This window comes from Stegostoma tigrinum, chromosome 25 (assembly GCF_030684315.1).
Source record: "Stegostoma tigrinum isolate sSteTig4 chromosome 25, sSteTig4.hap1, whole genome shotgun sequence".
NCBI lineage: Eukaryota > Metazoa > Chordata > Chondrichthyes > Orectolobiformes > Stegostomatidae > Stegostoma > Stegostoma tigrinum.
The window spans coordinates 26,620,777-26,648,570 of NC_081378.1; the positions used below are offsets into that span (position 1 = coordinate 26,620,777).

General features: G+C 40.8%; 1 protein-coding gene across 1 annotated transcript in view; it reads right to left on the bottom strand.

The window, feature by feature from the left end:
* Positions 1 to 7,042: 7,042 nt before the first annotated feature.
* Positions 7,043 to 27,794, bottom strand: part of LOC125463417 (hepatocyte growth factor-like) — a 54,624-nt gene continuing 33,872 nt past the window's right edge. Inside the window, exons 10-18 of the mRNA XM_059654604.1 lie at positions 27,050 to 27,152; positions 23,755 to 23,885; positions 22,150 to 22,179; positions 21,600 to 21,708; positions 18,973 to 19,047; positions 17,316 to 17,459; positions 14,653 to 14,759; positions 12,379 to 12,524; positions 7,043 to 10,989 (exon numbers count right to left, since the gene is read on the bottom strand). Of these exons, the coding sequence (XP_059510587.1) occupies positions 10,807 to 10,989; positions 12,379 to 12,524; positions 14,653 to 14,759; positions 17,316 to 17,459; positions 18,973 to 19,047; positions 21,600 to 21,708; positions 22,150 to 22,179; positions 23,755 to 23,885; positions 27,050 to 27,152 (1,028 nt within the window). The 3' untranslated portion in view covers positions 7,043 to 10,806. The remainder of the gene's footprint in view (positions 10,990 to 12,378; positions 12,525 to 14,652; positions 14,760 to 17,315; positions 17,460 to 18,972; positions 19,048 to 21,599; positions 21,709 to 22,149; positions 22,180 to 23,754; positions 23,886 to 27,049; positions 27,153 to 27,794) is intronic.

A 27,794-nucleotide genomic window follows, 5' to 3' on the forward strand; every position in this document is an offset into this window, starting at 1 on the left:
TATACCTCTGTAGGCCCCGAAGAACCTGGACTCCTTGAAGTTGCTTGCTTCGCACTGTCCGGCTTCCATTGTTTAAGCTGGGGTATGAATGGCAGTCTTCCTTTAGTTTCTGCAAGCTAATCCCTGCCCCAGGCATCTGTCCCTGGGCTTGTGTATTTCCCAGTCTGCCCCAGCCAGCTTTTTTCCCAGCTCAGTTGCAGCCCATGTTTTGTGGAGTCCCAAAAGTTCAGTGAATTTAAGAACATAGAACATAGACCAGTAAAGTACAGTACAGGCCCTTTGGCCCACGATGTTGTACCGACCTATTATCGTACTAAGATCAATCAGCACTGCATTCCTTACATTTTACTATCCTCAGAGATAGTAGGAACTGCAGATGATGGAGAATCTGAGATAGCAAGGTTACAGCTGGATGAATACAGCAGGCCAAGCAGCATTAGAGGAGCAGCAAAGCTGACGTTTCGGGCCTAGACCCTTCTTCAGTGCTTACTTCTTCGACCATGAGCCTAACATTCCCTCTAGTGACACCTTCTCCCACCTCCAACACACCCCCTCCTCCTGGTCATCACCCCAAGGCCTCCTACCCTCCCTCAACCTCTTCATCTCCAATTACCGTCGAGACATCAATTGCCTCAACCTCTCCACCACTCTCAGCCACTCCGATCTCTCCCCCACAGAATGTGCAGCCCTCCGTTCCAATCCCGACCTCACCATAAAACTTGCAGATTAGGGAAGCGCAGTTGTAGTATGGCGCACTGACCTCTACATTGCTGAGGCCAGGCGCCAAATCTCCAACACCACCTCCTACCGCCCCCTAGATTATGACCCCAACCCTAAGCACCAAGCCGTCATCTCCCAAACCAACCACAGCCTCATCACCTCAGGTGACCTCCCACCCAGAGCCTCCAACCTCATCGTTCCCCAACCCCGCACGGCCCGTTTCTATCTCCTTCCCAAAATCCACAAACCTGACTGTCCTGGTCAACCCATTGTCTCTGCTTGCTCCTGCCCCACCGAACTCATCTCCACCTATCTGGTCTCCATTTTCTCCCCCTTGGTCCAGGAACTCCCTACCTACATGCCTGACACCACCTACACCCTCCACCTCCTCCAGGACTTCCAATTCCCCGATCCCCAACACCTCATCCTTACCATGGACATCCAGTCCCTATACACCTGCATTCCCCATGCAGATGGCCTAAAGGCCCTCCGCTTCTTTCTGTCCCGCAGGCCCGACCAGTCCCCCTGCACTGACAGCCTTAGCTGAACTCGTCCTTACCCTCAACAACTTCTCTCTCAATTTCTCCCACTTCCTACAGACAAAGTGGGTGGCCATGGGTACCGCATGGGCCCGAGCTATGCCTGCCTCTTTGTAGGTTACGTGGAACAGTCCCTCTTCCGCTCCTACACTGGCCCTAAACCCCACCTCTTCCTTCATTACATTAATGACTGTATCGGCGCTGCCTCATGCTCCCACGAAGAGCTCGAACAGTTCATTCATTTCACTACCACCTTCCACCCCAACCTTAAGTTCACGTGGACCGTCTCTAATACCTCTCTCTCCTTCCTGGACCTCTGTGTCTCCATCTCTGGCAAGCACCTAGAAACCGATATCCCTTCCAAGCCCACCCCCTCCCACAGCTACATAGAATACACCTCCTCGCACCTACCTTCGAGCAAAAAAACCATCCCCTATTCCCAATTCCTTCACCTCTGCCACATCTGCTCCCAGGATGAGGCATTCCACTCCAGTACATCTCAGATGTCCTCATTTTTCAAGGACCGCAACATCCCCCCCTCAGTGGTTGAGAACGCCCTCAACCGTGTCTCCCGCATTTCCTGTAATTCATCCCACACACCCCGTTCCCGCAATAACAACCAAAAGAGAATTCCCTCGTCCTCACATACCACCCACCAACCTCTGGATCCAACGCGTCATCCTCCAACACTTCCGCCATCTGCAATCCAACCCCACCACCAAAGATATTTTTCCCTCCCCACCCTTGTCTGTCTTCCAGAGGGACCACTCTCTCCGTGGCTCCCTTGTCCGCTCCACACTCCCCTCCAGCCCCACCACACACAGTACTTTTCCCTGCAACCGCAGGAAGTGCTACACCTGCCCCTACACCCCCATCCTAGGCCGCAAAAAGTCTTTCCACATCAAGCAGGTGTTCACCTGAACATCTGCCAATGTGGTATACTGCATCCACTGTATTGATTGTGGCTTCCTCTACATCGGGGAAACCAAGCGGAGGATTTGGGGCTGCTTTGGGGAACAGCTACGCTCGGTTCACACTAAACAACTGCACCTCCCAGTTGCGAACCATTTCAACTCCCCCTTCTATTCCTCAGACGACATGTCCATCCTGGGCCTCCCGCACTGCCACAATGATGCCACCCGAAGGTTGCAGGAACAGCAACTCATATTCCGCCTGGGAACCCTGCAGCCCAATGGTATCAATGTGGACTTCACAAGCTTCAAAATCTCCCCTCCCCCTGCCGCATCCCAAAACCAGCGTAGCTCGTCCCCACCTCCCTAACCTGTACTTCCACCCACCTATCCCTTCCTCTCACCTCAGGGCCCACCCCCATTTCCTACCTACTAACCTCATCCCGCCCCCTTGACCTGTCTGTCCTCCCTGGACTGACCTATCTTCTCCCTAACTCCCCACCTACACTCACATTTACTGGCTCCATCCCCACCTCTTTGACGTATCTGTTTCCTCGCCACCTATCTTCTCCTCTATCCATCTTCGATCCGCCTCCCCCCTCTCCCTATTTATTTCAGAGTCCCCTTCCCCTCCCCCATTTCTGAAGAAGGGTCTAGGCCCGAAACGTCAGCCTTCCTGCTCCTCTGATGCTGCTTGGCCTGCTGCATTCATCCAGCTGTACACCTTGTTATCTCACAATATTCCAAGTGTGGCCTAACCAGAGTTTTATAGAGCTGTAGCATAACCTCACAGCTCATAAACTCAATTCCCCTGCCAATGAAATCCAACACACCATATGCCTCCCTTACAACCCTATCAACTTGGGTCACAACTTTGAGGGATCTATGGACGTGGACCTTAAAATCCCTCTGTTCCTCCACACTGCCCAGAATCCTGCCATTAACCCTGTAATCTGTATTCAAATTCGATCTTCCAAAATGAATCACTTCACACTTTTCTGGGTTGAATTCCATCTGCCACTTCTTTGCAAAGTTCTGCATCCTATCAATGTCCTATTGCAACCTACAATAGCCCTCCATGCTGTCCACAACTCTGTCAACCTTTGTGTCATCGGCAAACTTACTAATCCACCCTTTCACTTCCTCATCCAAGTTATAAAGATCACAACAAGCAGACGTCCCAGAACCGATGCCTGCAGAACACGGCTGGTCACCAAGTTCCAGGCTGAATACTTTCCATCCACTATTGTATCCTGGTGTGTGGATGTGGGGGCACATGTGGGAAAGGTGTTCAAACCCTGACATTGTTGGACCCAATAGTGATTTCAGAAGGCTATGAAGTTTCCAAGTGGAAAATGAGGTATTGTTTTTCCAGTTTCATTGGTGCACTACAACAATCCTGAGACAGCAATTTTGGCCAGGGAACAGGGTAGTGTGTGGCAAACAACAGGAAGCTCAGGGTCTTTATTGCCAGAAACATAGGCACACAGTCCATGCTTTATTTCCCAAGGTATAGGAGACCATAGTATGAGCAGCAAATGCCATTGACTAGATTAAGTGAAATGAAAGTAACGTGCTGCTTCACCTGGAAGGTGTGCTTGAGTCCTTGGATTTAGAGGAGGGAGAAAGTAAATGGGCAGGTGTTACACCTTCTGTGGTTGCAGGAGAAGGTCCTGTGAGGCTGTTGGGGGCTGATGGTGTTGGGGATGAAGGAAGACTGGACTTGGGCGTCCCGAAGGAAATGGTCCTTGCGGAGTGCAGGCAAAGGAGGAGAGGGGAATATGTGTCTGGTGATGGCATCTTGGCAGAGGTGACAGAAATAGCAGCTAACGATCCTCTAGATGTGGATTTAGGTGGAATGGTAGATGAAGACAAGGTGGCCCTATTGCTGTTGTGGGAAGGAAGAGAGGGGTTGGGGGTGGACATATGGGAGATGGGTCAGACCCAGTTGAGGGTCCAGTTGACAACAGTGCTGGGGAATCCTCAGTTATGAAAGAAGGTGGAAATTTCGGCGGTCCCCTTGTCGAAGTTGGCTTCATCAGAAGAAACGCGCCGGAGATGGAGGAACTGAAAGAATGAATTAGTCTTTACAGGAAGCAGGGTGTGACGAGGTATAGTCAAGGTAACTGGGAGTTGGTTGGCTTGTAGTGGATATTGGCATCTGCAGAAATGGAGACAGGGATATTGAGGAAGTGGGGAGAAGAGTCAGAGATGGACCAGGTGAAGGTGACAGGAGGGTGGAAATCAAAAGCGAAATTGATAAACTTTCGAATTCTGGACCAGAAAGGGAAGAAGTATCGATGGTGTTGATATATCACAAAAAGAATTGTGGGTGGGGGCCAGAAAAGGACTAGAACAGGAATGTTCAACATATCCTTCAAAAGGACAGGCATAACTGGGGCCCATGTGGGGCACCCATGGCTCCTCCTATGATGTGACAAAAGTGAGGAGTGTTAAGAGAGGTTGCTCAGAGTGAGGATGGGCTTGGCCATGTGGTGGAGGATGGTGGTGGATGGGGACGTTTCAGGCATTTTTTTTCCCTGGAAGAAACATAGAGCCCGAGACCATCCTGATGGGGGATGAGTGTGTAAAGGAATTGCACATCCCCGGAAGATTTGCTGATTTTATATATTAAAAAAAAAGAGGTTTACGCTTGGCAACAGATGGGGTGGAAACAATCCATGGATAATTATGTGAAATGCAAGTAAACGTTATTGAAGTTAATCTTGGTTATTGTTGGTAGTTAAGTTACTTGCTGCTAGTCAAAAAGATTCCATTATTTGTCAATGAAATCATAGATTCCCTACAGTGCGGAAACAGGCCATTCAGTCCAACAGGTCCACACTGCCCCTCTGAAGATTACCCCACCCAGATCCATTCCCCAATCCCTGCAGTTCCCATGTCTAACCCACCTAACAATCACCCCTGGGCACTACGGGCAATTTAATGTTGCCAATCCACCTAGCCCGCACATCTTTGGACTGTGGGAGGAAACCGGAACACCTGGAGAAAACACACGCAGACATGGGGAGAACGTGCAAACTCCACACAGACAAACACCTGAGGGTGGAACCGAACCGATCTTTGGAGTGTGATTGTTTTATTGTGTTGTTTGATGCCAGATTAGGAGTTTGGGTTCATTAAGTTACTTGCTGCTAGTCAAAAGATTCCTATTTAAGGAGGAGTCAAGTTCTAAACTGGTGTTTCGGCTTAGACTTCAAAGTAACACTTATTACATGTTAATTCTGAATATTGCACGGTAATCACTGATGTACTAGGCTCTGACTTATGGTTGCATTTGGTGATGACTAATCTCCTATTTTCTTGTGAGCAGAATTTGAAACTGTTCTAACTTCATCCCTGCTCCCCTGTTCTATTCATGCTCAGTGATGTGCAACTCCATAACATTGTTGCAAGGTTCCAAAGTTCTGACGATTCAGTGAATGCAGATGCCATGTACTGGAACTGAGTCTCTGAAAGGTAAGATCAATACAAGGGTCTAGGCCTGAAACGTCAGCTTTCCTGCTCCTCTGATGCTGCTTGACCTGCTGTTTCATCCAGCTCTACACCTTCTTATCTCAGATTCTCCAGCATCTGCAGTTCCTACCATCTCTGAAGCAATTTTAACCCCACTGTGAAGTCTCGTCCAAGGATGCCCACCTTGGAGAGATTACCCTCCTGCCTCCGGAAAGACCTCAGTGAATCTCTCCCTATTTATTTCAGAACCCCCTTCCCCTTCCCCATTTCTGCAGAAGGGTCTAGGCCCAAAATGTCAGCTTTCCTGCTCCTCTGATGCTGTTTGGCCTGCTGTGTTCATCCAGCTCTACACCTTGTTATCTAAGGTCAATGCCATGTCATGTCTCTGCTCAGGTAATGTATTGCAGCTAGATTGTGGGAGATTGTCATTCCAAGAACACTGATCACCAAACATTCGTTGTTATCCCCCAACCATCCCGCACTGGACATAGTTGGCTGGCACGGAACTACCTCCCCCGAATCACAGTTCAAAGTACTTCCTAAGAATTCAAAGATTGAAGCAAGGGCACGTTGGCCTCACCTGCTCCATTTAAATTGTGGGCATGGTAGGGGATCTCTGAGAATGTTGGGGGGGGGGGGGGGGGCACGCAAGGCCTTAGACGGAATTTTAGAGATCTCACCACCCCCCCACCCCAACCCCAACCACAAATTGTTGGTAGGGGGAACCTTAAAATTTTACCCCAAGGATATATAATAAAGCCTCTTGTCTCTTCGTAAAGTGTAACTAATCATCAACTTCCCACATCTAGTTGTCCCGCAACAATCTTTACATTTGCTGTCAATTTCCAAGCCTTGATCTGATTTGATGACAAAAGTAGACACAAGGGATTTAAAGATCGACTTCTACTTATCATATATTGTTTAGTTAAGACACTTCCAAGACTTTGTTTTCTAGAAAAATCTGTCTTGATATATTTTTTAAACCAGAGAGTGCACACTCAAGCATGACTCAATGATCCTAAGTCATTTAGGAAGATTTGCTTTTAACAAAATCTACAATATTCTAACTACCCAATTCATGATACTACATAGCATTAACAGGATATGAGCATTTGAAATTGATTTATTAATCCCACTCCTGAATTGCCAAATTAATAGTATAAATCAAAAGCTATCTTGGATGTTAATTATTCAAATGAGCTAAACTTGCAGTCACGTGAGTCTACTGCTACAGTTTGGCCTCAGCTCCACTATTTTCACTGCAAATGTTTTCAGGCCTTACAAAATTGTGAAGTGAAGTCAACCAAAATTCACCACAAAAAGGTTTTCAAGTGAATACGTTTATTTTATATACAAAGTTCATTATTAAAAAGTACATAAAAATATTTTTCCAATCAGCTCAAAATAGCATGTGAAGTGATGTAGTACAAACCCATCCCTTGAATAAATGGTTAAGTCTCTCCTGCTCAACAGAAGATGAATTGTATTTAAACACCTGTAAAGTATGCAACAAACACTATTTAACAAGTCAAGAGTTGTTTACAAAAAGTGTGCAACACCAGTTTCAAAACACTCAAAAAAAAGTGTCCCTATGCATTACAGCTGCTTATAAATAATGTAACGTAAAGTATATCACAAGCAACTTTATTTCCAAAATTACTTTATTTCCACAATTCATTTATAAGTGTATTTTAGTTCAAACACAGCAACAGCCCTTTTTAAATTAAAAAATATTTTTAAAACTAACCATAAACTGGATTTTAGGCCATGGTTTGAGCCAGATGTAGTTGTAAAAGATCCAGTTTATTTATTCCGATCCCATCCTTCAGCAACATTACATTCTGGGAGGTGCATGCACTTATCCAGTCAAACCACACTAAAGTTTAGTATTTTCTATTTCACAACAGCAAATTTCCATAACACAAATCTGATGTGAAAGCCCACTTTGACTAATGAGGAGATTCCCTCAAGGATTTATTCTATTTACAGTATTCACCCACTTTTTATAACTGTGCTCCCTGTGGGAAGCTTCCCCATCAGGAATACTTTTTTGGGATCACAAATAGTATTCTTATGATTAGACAAGCATCAGACCTTAAAAGTACTTTCAAATGAAACCACTTCAAACCAGCTGCTGCACTTGTACTACAGTTATACCATTAGATTCCTCACTATAGCTGTTAGCCTCTAAATATGTTCTTTTCTCTTTGAAACTGACAAGAAGGAAGGGATGGGAAGAGAAAACAAAGTCCAATGTTTTATTTCACATTACAAACCCCTTCAATGTATTTTCCAGAAAAAGAAACCAGTTCTTTGCTTTATCCTTTGATAATATTTCAATTTTTTGGGCAAAGTTGAAAACTTTACAAAGTTATGTTGATCTGGGCAATGTCTGGAACTTAAAAATCATCACAAACTATTATCACCATTGTAAGCATGAGAAAAATCTTTGCAATTATGCCACCTGTATATTTGATAGCAAATACAATTTGATTTGCTTTTAGACAATTGCATACGCAGTTGTGCCTTAAATTCAATAATTCTTGGTGCTAAAAATACCAAAGTAGTTTCAAAGTATAGACAGTTTTCAGATCACTAAAACACCCAAGAAACAAATTAAATCCATAAAACACAAATTAAAAGATAATACCCACAGTGTCTAGTCCGACATGCACTGCATTTGCCAAAAAAATTGTGAATTTATATCAGCTTTAGTGCCAACATTGCAACAATACCCAGATGCTGGCTCAGTATTATACTACTGTTCAGTATAAAAGAAAGTACCGGGTCAAAAGTCCTCCTGGGGGGGGACAAAAAAAACTGTAGTTTGAGGATAAAATGGATAAGTAATCCCAGGTTGACTTTCAGTGTTTCCCTATTTGCATCAATACATGTATATGAAAAACCACAGGTTTTAAACTTGGGCATATGTTTTATAAAAGCAGCAAACAGTAGAGCAGAACACACAACTGGAAAGATTATTTAGCAACATGTCTGTTGAAAATACATAACATGACCTCAATAAACATGCTAATCATTCTTTTATCCCTTCTCCTCAACTCTATTGTCTCCTCTCCTGATGGCACTGACTAATGCTGAGAAATTGGTTTCATGGGTGTTCCCTTTACTTCAGCTGGATGCATTTTCCAAGTGGGATAACTGAAATATTGGAAACAACATCTGAAATTGCTGGAAACACTCAGTGGTCTAGCAGCATCAGAGAAAAGAAAACAGAGTTAACGTTTTGGGACCAGTGACCCTTCTTCAGAATATTGGAAAAATCTAATTAGTTCCTCTTAAAACAGTACCACTTGAGCCAACTATAGAACATCACCAGTTGTCCTGGTACAGGGATTTAAATCTCGGAATTTCTGGTTGCAAGGCCTAAATTGGCATCTTGCTGTGACTTTGACCAAATTAGCACCAAATGTAGACAGAAAATCCAAAATTATTCATCTAATTACTAGTTAAATTTCTGTCTTATTTCTTGCAAGAGAAATCCAGGCAAGTAAAATAATTAATTTCTGTATTTTATCCCAGTCTGAATTTTTCAATATGCAGAAGCATTTAAGCTATGTAGACAGTGTGGTGGAAGGTTTAAAAAAAACAAATGTTTATAGCTATACTTTTGTATTTCAGAAGATTTATTTTCTTATTTCCTCTGCTCAGAGAAAAAACAAATAAAAGCCAGAAAACTGAAATTATTGTATCAGTTAAATTTTCAAAAAAAAAGCCTAGCTAAGGGAAATGGAAAACTGGACCGCTGACTGATACTCTAAAACAAATTACCCAAATCAGAAAGAATTATTCACAAATGCTTATTTCTAAACTTGTGCTGAACTAGCGAAAGAGTTTGTCAGTGCAGACATTATGAAACAATTTAACGTGTCATTGAAGGGTCAGCTCCATAACGCTTTTGAACAGGATTGCTATAAGGATATTTACTGGAGGACTATTAGCAGTCAATGTTCTCCAAGTGCCACCACAGTTAGATCAAGGGTCAGCAGGTGACAGGAACAGAACGGATGAGCTGAATTGGTAACATAAAGATGCCACCCAATGGAAAAGGCTCAACAGATTGTCACAAAAATAGCTGTAGCTCCATTGCTGCACAACATGCTTATTGCAGTTCTGGAATGCAGAATTTGAGATGTTAAAAATTCATTGTTGTTCTTATTCAACTTGGGAGAATCAGAACCAAACATGTACAAATCTGACCGGCAAATGGAGAAGCAAGCCTTTCTACGGGTGACATAAAATAAACAGGCCAATTTCATAGAAAGAATTCTCCATTGTCAGTTTGCGAGAAATGTTGCTGCAAACAACATTTGCATTGTATCATGAGGGTAGGAATAAAACACCTGGGTGTGAGCTATTCGATTTTCTTAACAGGAGAGGAAATTAAAGTAAAAATCTTTGTAAAAGACAGAGATATGAATGAGCTTTAAATCCATTTTAGTCCTTGGATTAAGTATTAGGCTCCAGAGGATACATACAAACTTTTAGCATTCATACTTTAACAAGAGTTTTAAAATTGTAAAATTATGATTTAAATTCAATCTGTTACATTATTTACACTACAGAAATTTGAATGCTTAGAAAAATTACATTAAATTATGTACATTAGGACAGCTAGCGCTCCTAAATGAGCCCAGACCAAGTTTCACCCATAGACAGATGGGATATTACTGTAGAGAGAACCTAGTTCTTTACTTGCCTGATTTAATGCTGAAGATTTTGGTCGACATCCTCAAGTACAGGAAGAAAATTTGTCAAAACAAAAGTTAAAACAAAGGCACTAAAGTTTTAAGGACCGTGTGCTGAATGTCTGTCTTCAGAGCAGGACAAGCAGTTATTCCAACATCAAAATTAAATTCAGAAATAGAAGCACTTCAAGTGTGAGACAGACGTTAACATGACGTTTAGATGGTTTCCTTATTTCTACCTTATTGCAGTTGTCCATTTTAAGTTACCTCAGGAACCCTCCAAAAAAGATACATACAGAACTCAGAGATATACACATAATGGTCAAACAATGAACAAAAAGATAAATCATTTTTAAAAGGAAAATATCAATAGAGTTGATAGTTATCTGCAGCAATACAAGTCTTCAGTTGATAAATTATGACTTTGACAATTAAGAGTTTCAGTTGACACATTCATCCTGTGCGGCTGTGTTTTTTGTATGTCTTACAGACTTTGTGTATCCATGTGACGTAGTATGACACCCTCACAAAAATACCAGGACGCCTTGGTTTTGCACAACCTCGGCCAGGAATGATGACACCTTGCAATAAGCTTTGGTTGTGTTCTTCACAGACCAAGGGGCCACCGTAATCTCTCTGTAAAGTGAGAAAATTCACAAGACTGCACATTATTACAATGAGACATTTGCTGACAATAAGTTTCTTGCACACTTTTGTTCTAACATCTGGCTTCAGTAAAAAGATGTGACCTTCAGCTTTCCAAACTTTGAGTGTAGTAATTTCCTTTCTAATGACTGAGGGGAGATATTCATCAGTTCATCATTGAAAAAGGTCAACTATTTCACTAGCTTTGAGCATGGGATTAGCACCATATGCAGCTCAGACTTCACTCTTGAACCTCCCTCTATCTCAAATGTGAACTGGGTAAATTTCACCACTTCTCATTCACATCTCATCACTTTAGTGCACTATTCACAGCATACCAAAACACAATAAGATCAATATGTTGCATTCATAATTTTCTGTGACCTGTAGAAAGCCTTACCCCTCCATTCATTTGCCGGTCAGATTTGGACTGGTTTGGTTCTGATTCTCCAAGTTTCATTAAAAACTATGAATTTTAAACATCCCAAATTCTGCATTCCAGAATTGAAATAAGAATGTTGTGCAGCATTATGCTTAATTTCTTTATCTATCATTGCCATAATAGCACTGCCACATTTTTTTGTTTTCAATGGTTGTCCTTGGTTCTTTTTGCTCTAACCACCACTTGGCAACCTTTTTGATTCTTGCACATTACTTCCTATCCAATCCATCCTGCTTATGATCTGCCCAGCCAGCTGACTCTGAACGCGCTCCACCATACTGATATTTTAATAAAACGTCCTTCTCGCATTGTCCTTCTTCATTGTCCTTCTTCAAAGTCCAATTCTCAAAAATCAATTGAGTGTAACAGTCCATACCAGTGACACCATCAGGCCATTTTGTTCAGGTTCACGCTCAGGTATCTGAACTTCCAGATGTTACTTAAGACATTAATCATGCTTTTTCCCATAGCTAATCTAACCTGGATTTAATTTTTGTGTGGATCTTTGCTATCCATTATTGAAGGAAGACTCTTGAATTTGTCTACTCTCTCTTGCCAGTCCATTTAATCCCAGCTTTTCCATTAACATTTAAGGATACAATATTGGTCTGTTTCTCATTCATGATCTGCCAAAAATAAATCACTTTTGAGGAGATCTTTCATTGCTCTTGTCAAGTGTTGTAATGCCTGTAAACCTGAGATTCCATCTATTTCGACCTTATCAGGAATTACCACATCTCTTTGGCATTTCTTCCTACATCTTCTCTCCCACAGAATTTAACAGCATGAGTGACAGTAGATGAACCTGTAGAATTCTTCTCCAACTGTAATTGATGTGTGCACTCATTACTAACTCTGATAATAGCAGTTTGCCAATAAAAGAAAGTGTATACTTGCCTTTATATTTTAATTTTAATTATTTAAAAAAAAAAACTTACCTCACACGTACCAACAGTTCCCTTTTCATCTCCTGCACAGATTTCAGATTCATTAATTTGGATTTTTCCTTGATGGTATTCATTGCATTTCTTATTTCCAACTATAGGGATCTGAGCCACCTTTAGCTCACCTTCATAACCCGTGCCTAAACAAGCAAAAGGAATAAACAAAAAGGTTAAAAGATTCCCAAGTAATTGTTAGATATTAAATTAAATACGTTTGAATCTAAGCTTTTAAATCATGCCTAGTGTGTCTAAAAAAATTAGCACAATTCAGAGAACCCTCTAGAGCCAACATAATGTGTGGAATTTCAACTCAAGGTACAGTTTTTTTGAGTTTATCTTTAATTAATACAAAAATTCACGAGAATCAAGAATGCACATGATTTTGGGTGCAACTCTATTAAAATTCCATGATCTTAATTATTCCTAGATTGTACTCCTGTAATCCACAGAAACAGGCATCATTCTCTTATTCTGCCTATCCTTCAATGACAAGCAAGAACACTGTGACATATATTTTACTTCCACTTGCTAAATGTTAGCGTAACAGGGCAACTTCTCGATCCTTTACAGAACATGCGTGATTTTTGCAAGTTTTTGAAGCCTTTGTAATGTATTGGGCCAGAACTATTCAGGCAACAAAGACAACACTGTACCACATTATACTTCAATCTTGAAGGTTAAGGCCAACTAACACAAAATATAAAATTCTATTTTTATTTGCTGTTTTGAACATATGTCCCCCTTGATGGCGTAAAAAGTAATTATTTAAGGGATGATAGACTAATGAAAAATATTTCGATGTGCGTTGCAATCAGGATGGGAAGATTGCACACAGACTTTCCCTAATCCCACTACTCCAAAGCTCAACAGAAATATAATTATTTTAACAAGTTCACATGTAGCAATTGTATGGTCTATTTTACACTTGGATAAAAATATCCAAAATGCATTAACAGATAACACATTTTGTTATATCGTAAAAATAGAAAAAAATTATTCAATGAAGATGCAGAATTGGATAATACAACCTGTTGAAAATATAAATGTTTAGTCCTCTAAATAACAAAATACATTCTGCAAAAACATCCACACCAAGCAACAGCAGAGACAGAATGGACTTTTGGCCAATGGACTTTTAGCTCGAGAGAAACAAAACAATAAAAGGCATGGAATGTTCAGATAGATGTCGAACTGATATTCTGGCACTTGTGGACAGGTCAATAGGCATGTGTTGAGGAATCTTCTAGTTGCATTTTCAAGTGACAATTCAGTTTCTCACTGAATTCACAACAAGTATGCTTCAGAAAAAGAGTGAAATAATCTACATAGCCTGTTGTCCGGCCACAATCTTTCCCAAACTGAAAACCAAAATCAATTCTACTGCCTGCAAAATGTAGCTGAAGTAGAATTGTAATACCCAGGCAGGTCGAGATTTGAGAAAAGTGAATGTAACTAATTAGCTTAAATGATACAATTTCCCACTAGTGACTTTTTAAAAAAGTTCCAATACCCTTTTACTGGCATTTTCCAAAAAAAAACCCCGTAATCTCCACAGAACATGAAATAAATAATTTCTCCCCATATGCCATCAAAACTCAAATTGCCAAAACAACTGAATACATAGCATTCAAAGCACAAGCAATGTTTTCAATGTCATCGACTAAAAATGAGTTAATGATCTGCCAGCAGGAAAGGAAACAAAGTTCAATGGAGTCCAACAGGAAACAGAATGCAGCAAAACCAAACTATGACCTGAAGAGAATATTCAATATAAGAGAATATACGATCAAGTAACCTGCCAATGTGTGTTATGACTCAAACTAACAGCTCTCAGATCAGTGACAAACTGAAATCATAGAATCTCTGCAGTGTGGAAACAGGCCATTTGACCCATTGAAACCATACCAAGAGCATCCCAGCCATACACATCCCTCTACCCTATAGCCCTGCACTTCCCATGGCTAATCCACTTGGTTTGCACATCCCCGGACGCAATGGGCAATTTAGCACAGTGAATCCACCTGCGCTGCGCTCCTTTTTGACCATGGGAGGAAACCGGGGCATGCGGAACAAACCCACATAGACACAAGAGTGTGTGAGAACTTTGTACAGTCACCTGAGGCTAGAATTGAACCCTGGGTCCCTGCGCTGTGAGGCAGCAGTGCTAACCACTGAGCTAGTGTACCACCCCTGGTTCAACAAACAGGTTACATTACACAGGCTGGGAAGTATCTAGAAACATTCATCCCCTCCTAAATGTTTGTTTACCTTTGGTTTCTCCCCATCCAGATATATTACATAAGGTGCCTTCCCTTATTTCACATCCAGGCTGAGGCAGTTTGATCCAGTGAACATAACCTGTCGATTTTACTGGCCTGGTAAAGACAAAAAAAGGTCAGGTTAAATGCAGCACACTGGCAATCAATGCTGAGCATGATTCAGTTCTGCAGAGGAAGTGTTTGATATTCAAATTAATAATAATAAATGTTGACATATTCTGAGCAAGTTTCCAATTCCAAAATACGGACTGATTATTTGTGATTTTAAGTATCCATTTTGTTGTCTTCTACCAGTTGAAATCAACAGCTTTCAGTATTGTCATTTCAGCAGCATGACAATTCTTGCAATCTAGCAGGGTGGACATTTTCTGGTGAGGATCCATTTCAATCAGGTTTGTCACGGTCACTATGCCACACAATCAAACTGAGTTTGCTCTGCTGAGAAACAGCATCAGAACATCAAAAAGATTATTGAAGGTGGGTGGGAGTGTGATGTTGTAACCACATTCAGATCAACCATGACCTTACTGAACAGCAGAGCAGGCTCGAGCACCTATCTGGTCTATTCTTGATTCTCACTGCTTATTCGTACGTATGTTCATTGAATTAGCATCATTCAGAGATTCAGTACAATTTAGAAGGGCCAGATCACTTTCTGATCTGGTTCACTTTGGAGATGTGTAATTCTACAGAAATGTTATGAACACAATTTCCAGAAATGTTCAATAGCAATGGGCCAGCAGTGGTATCTTAAACCTGATGATTTGAAGTATTGATAATGAAATGGAACATTCATTTTTAGCGACAGAGCATTTTTGCAGGATCTACCAAAACAAAGAGATCAATGACTGGAAGTATTGAGAGCTCAATTTACACAAGCACTTGCTGTCACAATGTTAAAAGTAGCCATTTCCAGTTCTCCTGAGCAGCAGGAAACAGCCACCTCCTGATTCACAAATGGTTTGTGACAAGTTAAGGAACTAGGAGTATCAATGTGGACTAAAAAAAAACCTGGGACTTTAACAGGGTAACGTGCGATTTTGATTTATACATAAAAATGAGGGCTCTGCCTAAATCCAAGGGAAACATCTGAAAATAGAAGCAGTCAGATAAGGTGGGCTGCAATCCCTCCTCACAGTTTTTATTCAGTAGCTATCCTTTTTTAAAAAAAATCATTTGCAGGACATGGGCACATTTGGGAGGGCCTGCATTTATTCCCGATTCCTAGTTGCCCTCGAGAAGGTGTTAGTGAGTTGCTTCTTGAACAGCTGCAATCCATTTGGTATAGGTAGACCCACAATGCTCCTAGGGAGGGAATTCCAGAATGGAGCTATATTTCCAAGTCTGGATGATGAGTGGCTTGGAGGGGATCTTGTCATGGTAGACAGTGCTGCTACTAAGCATCGGTGATGGAGGGATTGCACATTTGTGGGTGTGGTACCAACCAAGTCAGCTTTGTTCTGAATGGTGTCAAAGTTTCCTGAGCATTGTCGGAGCTGTGCTCAGACGGCCAACGGGGAGTATTCCTTCACACTCCTGACTGGAGCCTTGTAGATGGTGGGCAGGCTTTGGGGAAATCGGGGGTAAGTTACTCGCTGCAGGACTCCTGGCATCTGACCTGTTCTTGCAACCATCGTATTTATGGGACTGTCTTGTTGAGTACCTGATCAATGTTAACCGCGTTCCCCCCCCCCACCAAAATTTTGACAGTGGAGGATTCAGTCATTGAATCACCATTGCGCATCAAGGGGCCAGTGGTTAAAGCCTCTCTTGTTGGAGACAGCCATTGTCTGCTACTTGCGTGCAACGATTGTCACTTGTCACTGGTCAGCCCAAACATGGATATTGTCTGGATCTTGCTGCATTTCAACACAGACAGCTTCAGTATCAGAGCAGTCATCAGGGACATCTTCATTTCTGACCTTCTGATGGAGAGAAGGCATTGCCTAAGTAACTGAAAATGGTTGCGCCTAAGACACTACCCTGAGGAAGTCCTGCACAGATGTCCTCAACCATGGCGGTAATGAGTTTTGGAGCTAAGTGGCCCTGGCATAACTTAAAGTGGGCATTAGTGAGCATGTTATTGCTAAGCAAGTACTGCATTAAAGCACTGCTGGTGACACCTTTATTACTTTACTGACGATCGAAGATAGACTGATAAAGATGATAAGTGGCCAGGTTGGATTGGTCCTGCTTTGTGAGTAAAAGGACATACTTGGCCAGTTTCAGAGGCATACATTAGGCTGGTAAAAACAATGACCATTCCGGCATTTAGAGATGGCAAAAATAACTACTCCCTCCCCATGGCCTTGGAATATGGACTGCTTCAAATATTTGTCTGATTTTCCTTTAAGAAAATGTGTGTGAAACGTAGCTCAACTATTCCCAAGCTTCAACTCTGAGTCCTGGGAATTTTGGAAATGGCAGTAATGAATACTCACACATTTAAACAGAAGCCAGGAGAAGCATTAAAAATGGGTACAAATATTAAGCATCTGGATTTGTATACAATATTAACTGTACAGCATTCATAGTATGAAAAATGTTTTGATACCTAATACAAAATATGGTGTAACATCAAATAATAGATTTTGACCCAGAAGCCAAGTTTTGAATTTGACATTCTATGGTCATGTGGTTTAAGTGACACACCTGGACAATTTCAGCATCACTAGATTGGATCCATCTGGGCCACAGACAAGCTGCGATATCTCTCTTACTTGCTTATGAGCTTCTTCACTTTTATCATCTTTGATAATTCCCATCACAGCTTCATATCCTCTCAAGTCTGGCTTACTAAAATAAAAAAAAACAAGATACCAGTTAGACTCTTCCAACCTATAGGAGTTACCTCTCATCAGCTTAATACCACAGTAAAGCTGCATGAAGAGAATGATATCAATGGTTATAAATCTAAATAAAATGCAACGGACTATAATAATTGGATAAGATGAGTGAATAGGAGAAAGCAGGGTTCATTTCCCAAACGAAATGTCTTTTTGAAAACAATTGCAAAGTAGTAGTCCCGTTGCGGTGATATTCAGAGCATAATTTTCAATTAAAGATCAATTTAATATAAAACTGAGCTGAGTTGGTCATTTACACAGGTCTTATTAGTTCACACACAATTACTGATTGGATTTCTACCAAAAAATATTTTCTTTGCCACATTTGCCATTTCGGTAAATAATAACCAAACGTGTTAAAAACAAAGGCAATAAGTTTAAATGAACTTTCCCTTAGTGTTTTCCACTATAGCCGAGTTCATCACTTGCCCAAGCCTTTTCATTTCACACACAAACGTAGTGGTTAGTATTTGGAGGAATATTCACATTCCATGATTAGTTTAACTGAAACAGATGTACATGTTAGTACTTTACCATTGTGTGACTTTGCTTAGCCTCAGTTTACAAAAATGCATCACGGGATTGCGAACAGTGTAAAAGGTAATACACCAATGTCATAAAAACTGTAAATGCAGAAAGGCCTCTGTTTAACTTATGCCCATTTCATGATTGAGAGAACAGAAAACTTAAGATTGAATAAGGTTGAGTTAATATCCTCCCAGAGCATTAACTCCTCATCAGGGAACTGAAAGGGCAGAAAGGGAGTTAATGGTGAAGAAAATCCCAATGATAGCTGTGACCTGCACTGGGCTTGTTTCAGTTTGTAGAAGTGAACCAGCTAGATCTTAACAAACCTAATTTTGTAACAGTTAATTTTGTGTTCAAGTTTGAGAGTGTATAATCTTGAGAATTTTGGACTACATACGTATTGACAGTGTACACGTATATTTAAATAAAGGCAAGATATTGTGGGTGCTGGAAGTCTGAAACAAACAGAATGCTGGGAGAAACTCAGCAGGCGTGGCAGTGTCCGTGGAGAGAGGAAGAGTTAAATGTTTTGTGTCTGGTTATGGCTTCATCAGGTCTGAGCTCCAACTATCATATTTCTCCATTTCCTCAAGTCAGAAATTATGATAAACTATCCTCTTAGCTAAGCAAAAAGAGTCATAAAAGTAAGATTGAGCAAACTATAGAGGATGAGGAAGACAATTGACAACTTAAAAGGAGCCAGTCAGGAGACAGTGACATCAGTCATTGTCAAACACCTTGAAAACGGCCAAATATAAATTGATGGCAGATCATTGAAACCAATTAGTAAGAACTCTCATCACTTAGTTAAATCATAATTGATCGTATTGTTGGTCAAGGTTTGGAAAAGCTTAACATAGAGTCTAACGGTACTTGATACGGTTCTAACACTTTGCTACAGACATTCAAGCAGCTGAAATAAAAATCATAAGTACCACGTGGAGAAACAGTGCTTGGCTGTGAGAACCCAATTCTCTTCAATTAACGATCCTCCACAGAAATGGATATCCCTGAGGTAGAGAGAAAGTATTAATCAGTATACGGTAACAGAAGTATGCTCGTTTTAGTCATTGACAGATTAGAACAAAGAAAATTACAGCACAGGAATAGGTCCTTCAACCTCCAAGCCTGCACTAACATGCTACCCATCACAAATAAAACCCCCTACCCTTCTGGGGACCGTATCGTCTATTCCCATCCTTTTCGTAGATTTGTCAAGATGCCCCTTAAAAATCACTGTTGTATCTGCTTCCACTACCTCCCCTAGCAGCAGGCACCCAGCACCTTCTGTGTTTAAACAAAAACTTGCCTCGTACATCACCTTTAAAGCTTGCTCCTTGCACTTTAGACCGATGTCCCCTAGTAACTGACTCTTCCACCCCGAGAAAAAGCTTCTGACTGTCCATACTGTTCATAATCTTGTAGACCTCTATCAGGTCACCCCTTAATCTCCGTTGTTCTAGTGAGACTAGTCACCCTGTACCTCCTGCAATCAGAGGAAAGTAACTGGTGAAGGAAGATCAAAAAGCTGTGGTCTGTTCAGCACAAGAGCACAAAATCATCTCAGCAAACCCTGAACAAGAACCAGCGGACCATCTTCCTAGTCTATCCCTTCACTTATAACACCCACTTTAATGTTTCTGCCTCTGTATGCATGTATAGGGGGATCGTTTATAAGTAGAGTTATATGACAATGATTACTAATTGGCTATTTATTACAAACTACAAAGTACAGAAGCCCTGTACTTCATTAATCTGTATCTGAAAGACTTTTAAATTCAGGAATTTTGGGTACTTCTATATTTTTTTTAAAAACGTGAAAACGTTAAGGATGGTAGGCCTTAATTTCTTGCTTAAAACCTCTGTGATGAGTTACTGTTGCTAACAAAATCTGGTAAAAGGTATTGATCGATAAACAACTCTGGTTTGGCATCTTCGATTGTGGTTTGAAGCACTATTATTAAAGCAGTGTTAGGGAGTAAATGACAGAGAGCAAGACTGGAGTCTCAGTGGGGGTCAAGTGACAGCTGCACAATACTACCCTTCCTTCAAGACAGGAATTTTGAAAGACTTTCCTCAGTTTAGTAAAGAATCAGAAAAACAACATTGAACAAAACTATTAAAAGGAAGAACCATGGTCAATTGGCAACATAAAAGGAGCCAATCAGGAGATAATGGCAGTAACAATGTCCCTCATTTGAGCTTCACTCCTTGAGCACCCTTTTTAAAAATTAAACTGTCAGAAAGGTTCAGGGGGAGGAGGTGTGTGCCTGCAATCTGACAGCATAGGAAGATTCCAGCAAGTTCAAAATATCCGGAAAATGGTAGCCATTTTCTATGGGTAACTTCTCAATATACAATATGCTCGACTGTGCTCCATTATCAGGTCAAGCTAAAATCAGATGGAGAGGTCTTTGGCAGGAAGTCCCACATCATTTAGTTTTAATACTGCAATCAGAATAATTAGAACAAAATACACATCTAAAACAGGTTCCCATCAACCAGAAAGTCTGTGTTGGAACAAAATGGTGGAAATTTACTAAATTGTTTTATTTCTTCATAAGTCATATTTGGGTAAAGATTCAGTAATTCAGCCATTTCTTTAAACCTCTGAGGTGTTCTGAACAGGGTTAATATAGGCGATTATGGGTGCTGAGTGAGCTCAATATATGGAAAAGAACAAAATAAAGTTTCAAAAACCAACAAATCCTGGCAAAGTATGAATACATCTATTGTTCAAATTTTTTTAAAAAAAATTTAATTCGCAGCTTACTAAAAAGATTCATTTTGCATTAGTTTACTGACAGCAATTTTAAATTTTGGATCGATTGAAAACACCCAGTACTGATTCTTCTAAATAGTGCCCCATTTCCATTCTTGATGAGTCTGAATATCACATTTTTTTTGTTAAAATCGATTCCTCAAATACCTGGGTTTATTTTCTTCCATTAGAAAATCCAGATTGGAGGAAAGACTTAATAAAGTCAATGTATAATCTCTCACTCAGCCATACCAATCAGGAGGGCACCAGACACTACAACAAACCTCAAGGCCTGTCTGTCTGAGACAACAAAGAAAAAGGCAACTAAAACCTCAAATATGGAAAAGATGTGGATACTTGGGCAAAATATCAGACAGCTTAGACATGGTTAGCACTCTCAATTCATCAATGCCAAAGGATTATAAATTAGTAACACTGATTAGAACAGGGGAGGGCAGTTTTCAAATATCTCGTTCAGTGTCTCTGGATATCAGTGGTCCACATAATGAACTCCCTTTTATAAAAGAAAGTACAAATGTAGGATAACACAGTATGAAGCTGGAGAAGAAGGGTCCTGACCCAAAACAAACTTTCCTGCTCCTCTGATGCTGCTTGGCCTGCTGTGTTCATCCAGCCTCACACTGTGTTATCTCAGATTCTCCAGCATCGGGCAGTTCATACTATCAAAGTATAAATGTAACTGTTTTTATAAAATGGATAGATGTTGGATTATCCATTTTAAAAAATGAAGTTGCAGAATAACCAGAAAAAAGGGTTTGTTCACAAATCAGTGAACTTTACCTGTGTTGCAGGCTAACCATCCAGCTGGACGTTTTGGCTTTTGCTCGAAATCCATTCACTATTCTGGTCTGTATTCTACTTGAACACGGTTGAGCACCTGGAAATTGCACTGGGTAAGAGGAAGAAATATCATGTGCTCGTCATTAAAATCAGAACTTCACAAAAACCTAAATGATGAAAATCATTACCTTCTTAATGTTGAAGCAACACTGAAAATTTGAATAACCGAGAAATCAAAACAAAAACAAAAAAATGAAAAAAATTGGTTTGTAGGTTTTAACAGCAGCGTTTCAACAATGTATCCCTGCCCTTCCCCTTTACACTGTATCTCCATGTGTAGGTCAGACCACGAGTAAATTGACAGAGAGTATTTATATATGGAACGTGTGTTAAACCTGCCAGGCAGCAAAAAAAAATATTGCCGTCAAGCTATAGATTTAGCCACCAACATAAATTAACAAAATTCTTTGTGTGAGAGATTCTCACCAAGAACCCAAGTCAGAACATTCCAATAGAAACATAAATCCAAATGACAATTTAAGAAGCATACCTGTCGAGGCTAATTCAGATGTTTTGTGACCTACATAGAAACAGCATGATAAAGCAAGTCACTCCTTGACACAATGAATTGAAATGAAATATAAATATATATTTAGTCTAAATCCAAAGCAAAATGTGTGCAGGCTAATCTTCCCTGTATCATTCAATTTTAATGTTGCCAAAATAATCACAACAAAACATCAGCAAGAATGGGATTTGAGCCTATTCACGCATAACGGAATTGGATTTGCAGGTTTTTTTTGAAACAAAGTAAATCTTAAACTTCAACATGGTGTCAACTAAAATTCTAACAAGCTGTAGGTTTCAAAAAGTTGGATCCAACATAAAATTTGTATAGCAAATGGTTTGTATGCTGACTGTTAAATAAAGACCATTATGTCACATGACATTTTAGCAAAGTCAATGGTCTGCAGATACCTAGCACTACTTGCAAATATGCACAAGCAGAAACTCGGAAATGGACATGCGCAGAATTCTACAGCTTCATTTGCAATCAAAAGCAAAGCTGTGCACATGTATTAATGCAGGTTCTTCACATACATGCAGTTCTGTTCAGTATCTGCACACGTGCAACAATGCTGCCAACATCAAATCTGCATGTGGTCAGACCCCTATGTCATAAATGTAGAACTCCGATTTTGTCATATGCAAGAAGAACTGCACATGTGCAGAAAAACAGCATGATATTCAAACAGAGTTCAGCAGTAAATTATCCAACAGTATACTTATTACCAATGGTCTTAGTTCAGTCTTTAGCATTCACAGCTGCAAAATTAGCAGGTTTTCTTCCAGAAGCATGAGAATCTCTACTTGTTTACGCAATAGCCACATGTTACTCATCAACACAGATGCTAGAAGTCATAAAAACATTACTTATGAATCTACCAGTTACCATTCAAAAGGTTAAACGAAGGCCGAAATATTATTTTCTCCATTCAAGTTTAAGAGTTGAAATTTTGAGATAAAGCTTAGGAACATTAAACATTTAGTACTAGCTTTAATGCAACATTAGAGCTGTATCCCATGCTCCGCATAAAAACCTCAAGCATCAAAAATCTGCAATACACTCTTAAATTTGGTGAAATGCAGAGGCAATACATGTTAAGCTAACCTGTCATCTTTGTTTGTTCTCCAATTTTGTTTTTCCTCAGAGCTCTACAAAATCGGTTAGCAATATATAATAAACACATAGACGCGCCCAAAGTTTGCAACATCCATGCTATCTTGGCTGAGAATCTATTTGGTTAAATGTGATCCTATTCCACAGCAGAATTGCATGAACAGTGAAGCACGAACATAACCATAGGCAGTGATCAGTTTTCTGAAATATTTGCATTGCTCCAATGATGCAATGAATACAACAGCCACAAAACCAAATCTCCATCTTGAAAACATAAGCATGGGTATCTCCCCCCACAGCTGTGAGATTCACAACCTTCTGACTGTTCAAATAAACCAAGAAGCCAAAAGTATAGGAGAAGTAAATGGCACTCCATGGGCAATTTTCTGATTATTGTTCCCATTGAGCAAAAATCTTTGCATTTAGAATGACTGGAGCCGTACAGGCTGCAGCTATGTGTCTTCTGGTACTTACAAGGTTCAATTGCACAATAGTCCCATGGAGTGAGGGGATCATTTGTGTAACACCAGGGACCATGTTTGTCTGCATCTGGATTGCGACAGTAATTCTCCGCTAGGCCTTCAGAATTGATGCTCAAGGTGATTCTGCACATAGGGAAAAGACAGTGTGTGAACAATAAAATATCTTGTTCCCTTTCTAAGAAGGATAAAGCAGTGTGGATGTTTTAACATTACCACCAACACAATCTTCCTTGGCGAGATGTGACATTTTAAATATCTGGTGCTTTTGGCCAGGTATGTCTGTGCTCCACGCGCAACTTAAGAGGGGAGTAGACAAGCAAATAAGCCACAGAGCCACTAAAATTGGTCTATTCTTTGAATGTGTATGTGGAGGACCTGGGTCAGTCCGTATACACCTGGCTATGTGAAGGGATTGTAGTTCAATACCATTTTGACGGTAACTCACTTGGTCAACAGTCTTTACCACCACAGAAGGTACAAATTGATACAATTTGCAGATGTTGTATACTGGTTGGACTGCTCTTGTACACTTCAAAATGGAGATTCAGTAGGATCAGTGTGATTATTTCTAATTATTCTCTAAAAAATGTTATGATCACAGTAGGAGGAATGCACTCGGTAATCAAGTTGCACAATGGAACATAGAACATTACAGCACAGTACAGGCCCTTCGGCCCTCAATGTTGTGCCGACCTGTCATACCGATCTGAAGCCCATCTACCTACACTATTCCACGTACGTCCATATGCTCATCCAGTGACAACTTAAATGTACCTAAAGTTGGCGAATCTACAACCGTTGCAGGCAAAGCGTTCCATTCCCTTACTACTCTCTGAGTAAAGAAACTACCTCTGACATCTGTCCTATATCTTTCACCCCTCAATTTAAAGCTATGCCCCCTCGGTGTCGCCATCACCATCCTAGGAAAAAGGCTCTCCTTATCCACCCTATCTAACCCTTTGATTATTTTATATGTTTCAATTAAGTCGCCTCTCAATCTTCTTCTCTCTAATGAAAACAGCCTCAAGTCCCTCAGCCTTTCCTCATAAGACCTTCCCTCCATACCAGGCAACACCCGAGTAAATCTCCTCTGCACACTTTCCAAAGCTTCCACATCCTTCTTATAATGCGGTGACCAGAACTGTACACAATACTCTCAAGTGCGGCCGCACCAGAGTTTTGTACAGCTGCAGCATAACCTCTTGGTTCCGGAACTCGATCCCTCTATTAATAAAAGCTAAAACACTGTATGCCTTCTTAACAGCCCTGTCAACCTGGGTGGCAACTTTCAAGGATCTGTGTACATGAACACCGAGATCTCTCTGCTCATCTACACTACTAAGAATCTTACCACTAGCCCAGTACTTTGCCTTCTGGTTACTCCTACCAAAGTGCATCACTTCACACTTGTCTGCATTAAACTCCATTTGCCACCTCTCAGCCCAGCTCTGCAGCTTATCTATGTCTCTCTGCAACCTACAGCGTCCTTCGTCACTATCCACAACTCCACTGACCTTAGTGTCATCTGCAAATTGACTAACCCATCCTTCTACGCCCTCATCCAGGTCATTTATAAAAATGATAAACAGCAGTGGACCCAACACCGACCCTTGCAGTACACCACTAGTAACTGGTCTCCAGGATGAACATTTCCCATCAACAACCACCCTCTGTCTTCTTTCAGCAAGCCAATTTCCGATCCAAACTGCTATATCTCCCCCACAATCCCATTCCTCCGCATTTTGTACAATAGCCTACTGTGGGGAACCTTATCGAACACCTTGCTGAAATCCATATACACCACATCAACCGGTTTACTCTCATCTACCTGTTTGGTCACCTTCTCAAAGAACTCAATAAGGTTTGTGAGGCACGACCTACCCTTCACAAAGCCGTGCTGACTATTCCTAATCACAAGTCCAAAAAAAAATCAGAAATTGCTGGAAAAGATCAACAGGTCTGGCAGCGTGTGTGCACACAAATGCACAGGTATTTTTTAAAAAGAATAAAGATAAGTCTGTAAATGAAGGATAGAAGTTGATGAATTCTCACAACCCAGAGTGTCCTGCTCAGAAAACAGAACTGCCAGAAAGAGAGAGACAGCATGCAGGTGTGTGAGAAAGATGGGGTGGAAGGAAAGAGAGACAGATTGAAAGGCCAGACGATAGAATGACCATGATGAAATGCTGCAAATAGACCTACAGTCTATATTCATGTCATCAGCACTGAACCTTCCAAGAATAGAAGAGGTATTCAAAATTAATGGGTGTCAGAGTTTCGTTTAATGAATGTCGGCGTAAAATGTTCCTTTAATATTAAATAATACATTAAGCCACAGTTTCTAAGGCTTTGCAGAATTTCTTTTCAGGTACTATCCTCTACCTAATTGAGGGATTTGGTATGGAGGAGGATGGTGGATCTGAAGAGTCACCCTACCCTTTGTGATCTCCATCCTTCCTTCACTCCCCAGGTAATCCTGGGCCCCTGGGGAGTCCCTTGCCAGTGGCTGTCACTGCTTCTGCTGACAAGAGATAGACAGCAGCTTTTCGTGGACTGACTGGCAGTTCTTGGCTAACAGGTCTTCGATTACATTGCCTTCTGGACGAGCAATGGCCTAGTGGTTATTATTACTGGCTTGTCAATCCAGTAATTTAGCTAATATTCTGGGGCCCGGGGTTCGAATCCCACCACAGTAGATAGCGAAATTTGAATTCAATAAAGAATATGGATTTAAAGGGTCTAACTGTCAGAAAAACCTGTCTGGTTCATGCATGTCCTTGGAGGGAAGGAAATCTGCTATCCTTACCTAGTGTGGCCCATATGTGACTCCAGACCCCCAGCAATATGGCTGACTCTCAACTGCCCTCTGGACAAATTAAGGACGGGCAATGAATGCTGGCCTAGCCAGGGACGCCCACGTCCCATGAATGGATTAAAAAAATAACTTTAAGGGGATCCTGAATCCTGGGGGTAGCCCTAACAGCTACTAAGAGTGTTGAAGGACACTAATCCAGGGGCACACCCACAAAGGCTGACAGTGAATTCCCTACCAGTTGTCCAACACTGGACAAAAGCTCCTGTTGAGATCCAATCCATTGTTGCACAGTAAACTTTAACAGCTATCTATACTATGCAATGCTGCAACCCTGCCATTAAGTACCAGTGTAGTGGAGAGGCTGAAGGTGTAAGGAATCGATAAGCATGCCTAATGCTGGGTTGAAAGACACATTTGTTTACCAACAATAACAATCCCAATCCCCAACATCCAAAATAAACTGCAATCTTACCTTGAAATTGCCTGGCTGTAATTTACCCAGGGTGCACAATGAATGCCAGTCCTAGTTTTAGATATAGTTCCTCTATAGGATGTTCCGGTCCCTTGGTAACATTCTAGACAAATAGAAAATAACAGATTAAAAGTTAAGGATGACAACTTGGGTTTGTAATTCCTTATTTTAAATTTCTGTTCATCTATCCAAATTCCTTACACTACATGTGTTCTGAATTTCTCAGTTAACTACATAAATCATCTTTTGTAGGCCTCAAATAGGTTTTATACTTTAAATTCTACTGCACAAGAAGGCTAGTGCCATAACGCAAGTGTTCATTCAAAGTCCAGTTACTGAATTTAAGGGACATTTAGTTGTTACTCTACATTTAAAAATGAAATTCATCATAATTTCTTATTAAAAACAAACCAGGCCTCTTTAAACCCAATCATATCATCACTGCTGAGAGGATTAAATACATCACTGTTGTTCGTGGATGAATTATCAGTTTACCAATCAAAACGAAGAGGCTGGAAATAATTTTAAAAAAAGACTGGAAAATGTCAACAAGTGCCGACAGCATGTTTGGAAAGTGAGAGAGGTATAAGCTGTTTAGGTGGTTCTCTTCTTCAGATTAGTTTAGCATTGGTGGGTAATCGTGGCTCATAGATTCCAACATGTTTCACCAAAATTCTTTTGTTTAATGTCCTAGAAGTAGAATAAATTTTCTTATTCGCTCAAGGGACATGGACGTCTCTAGCTA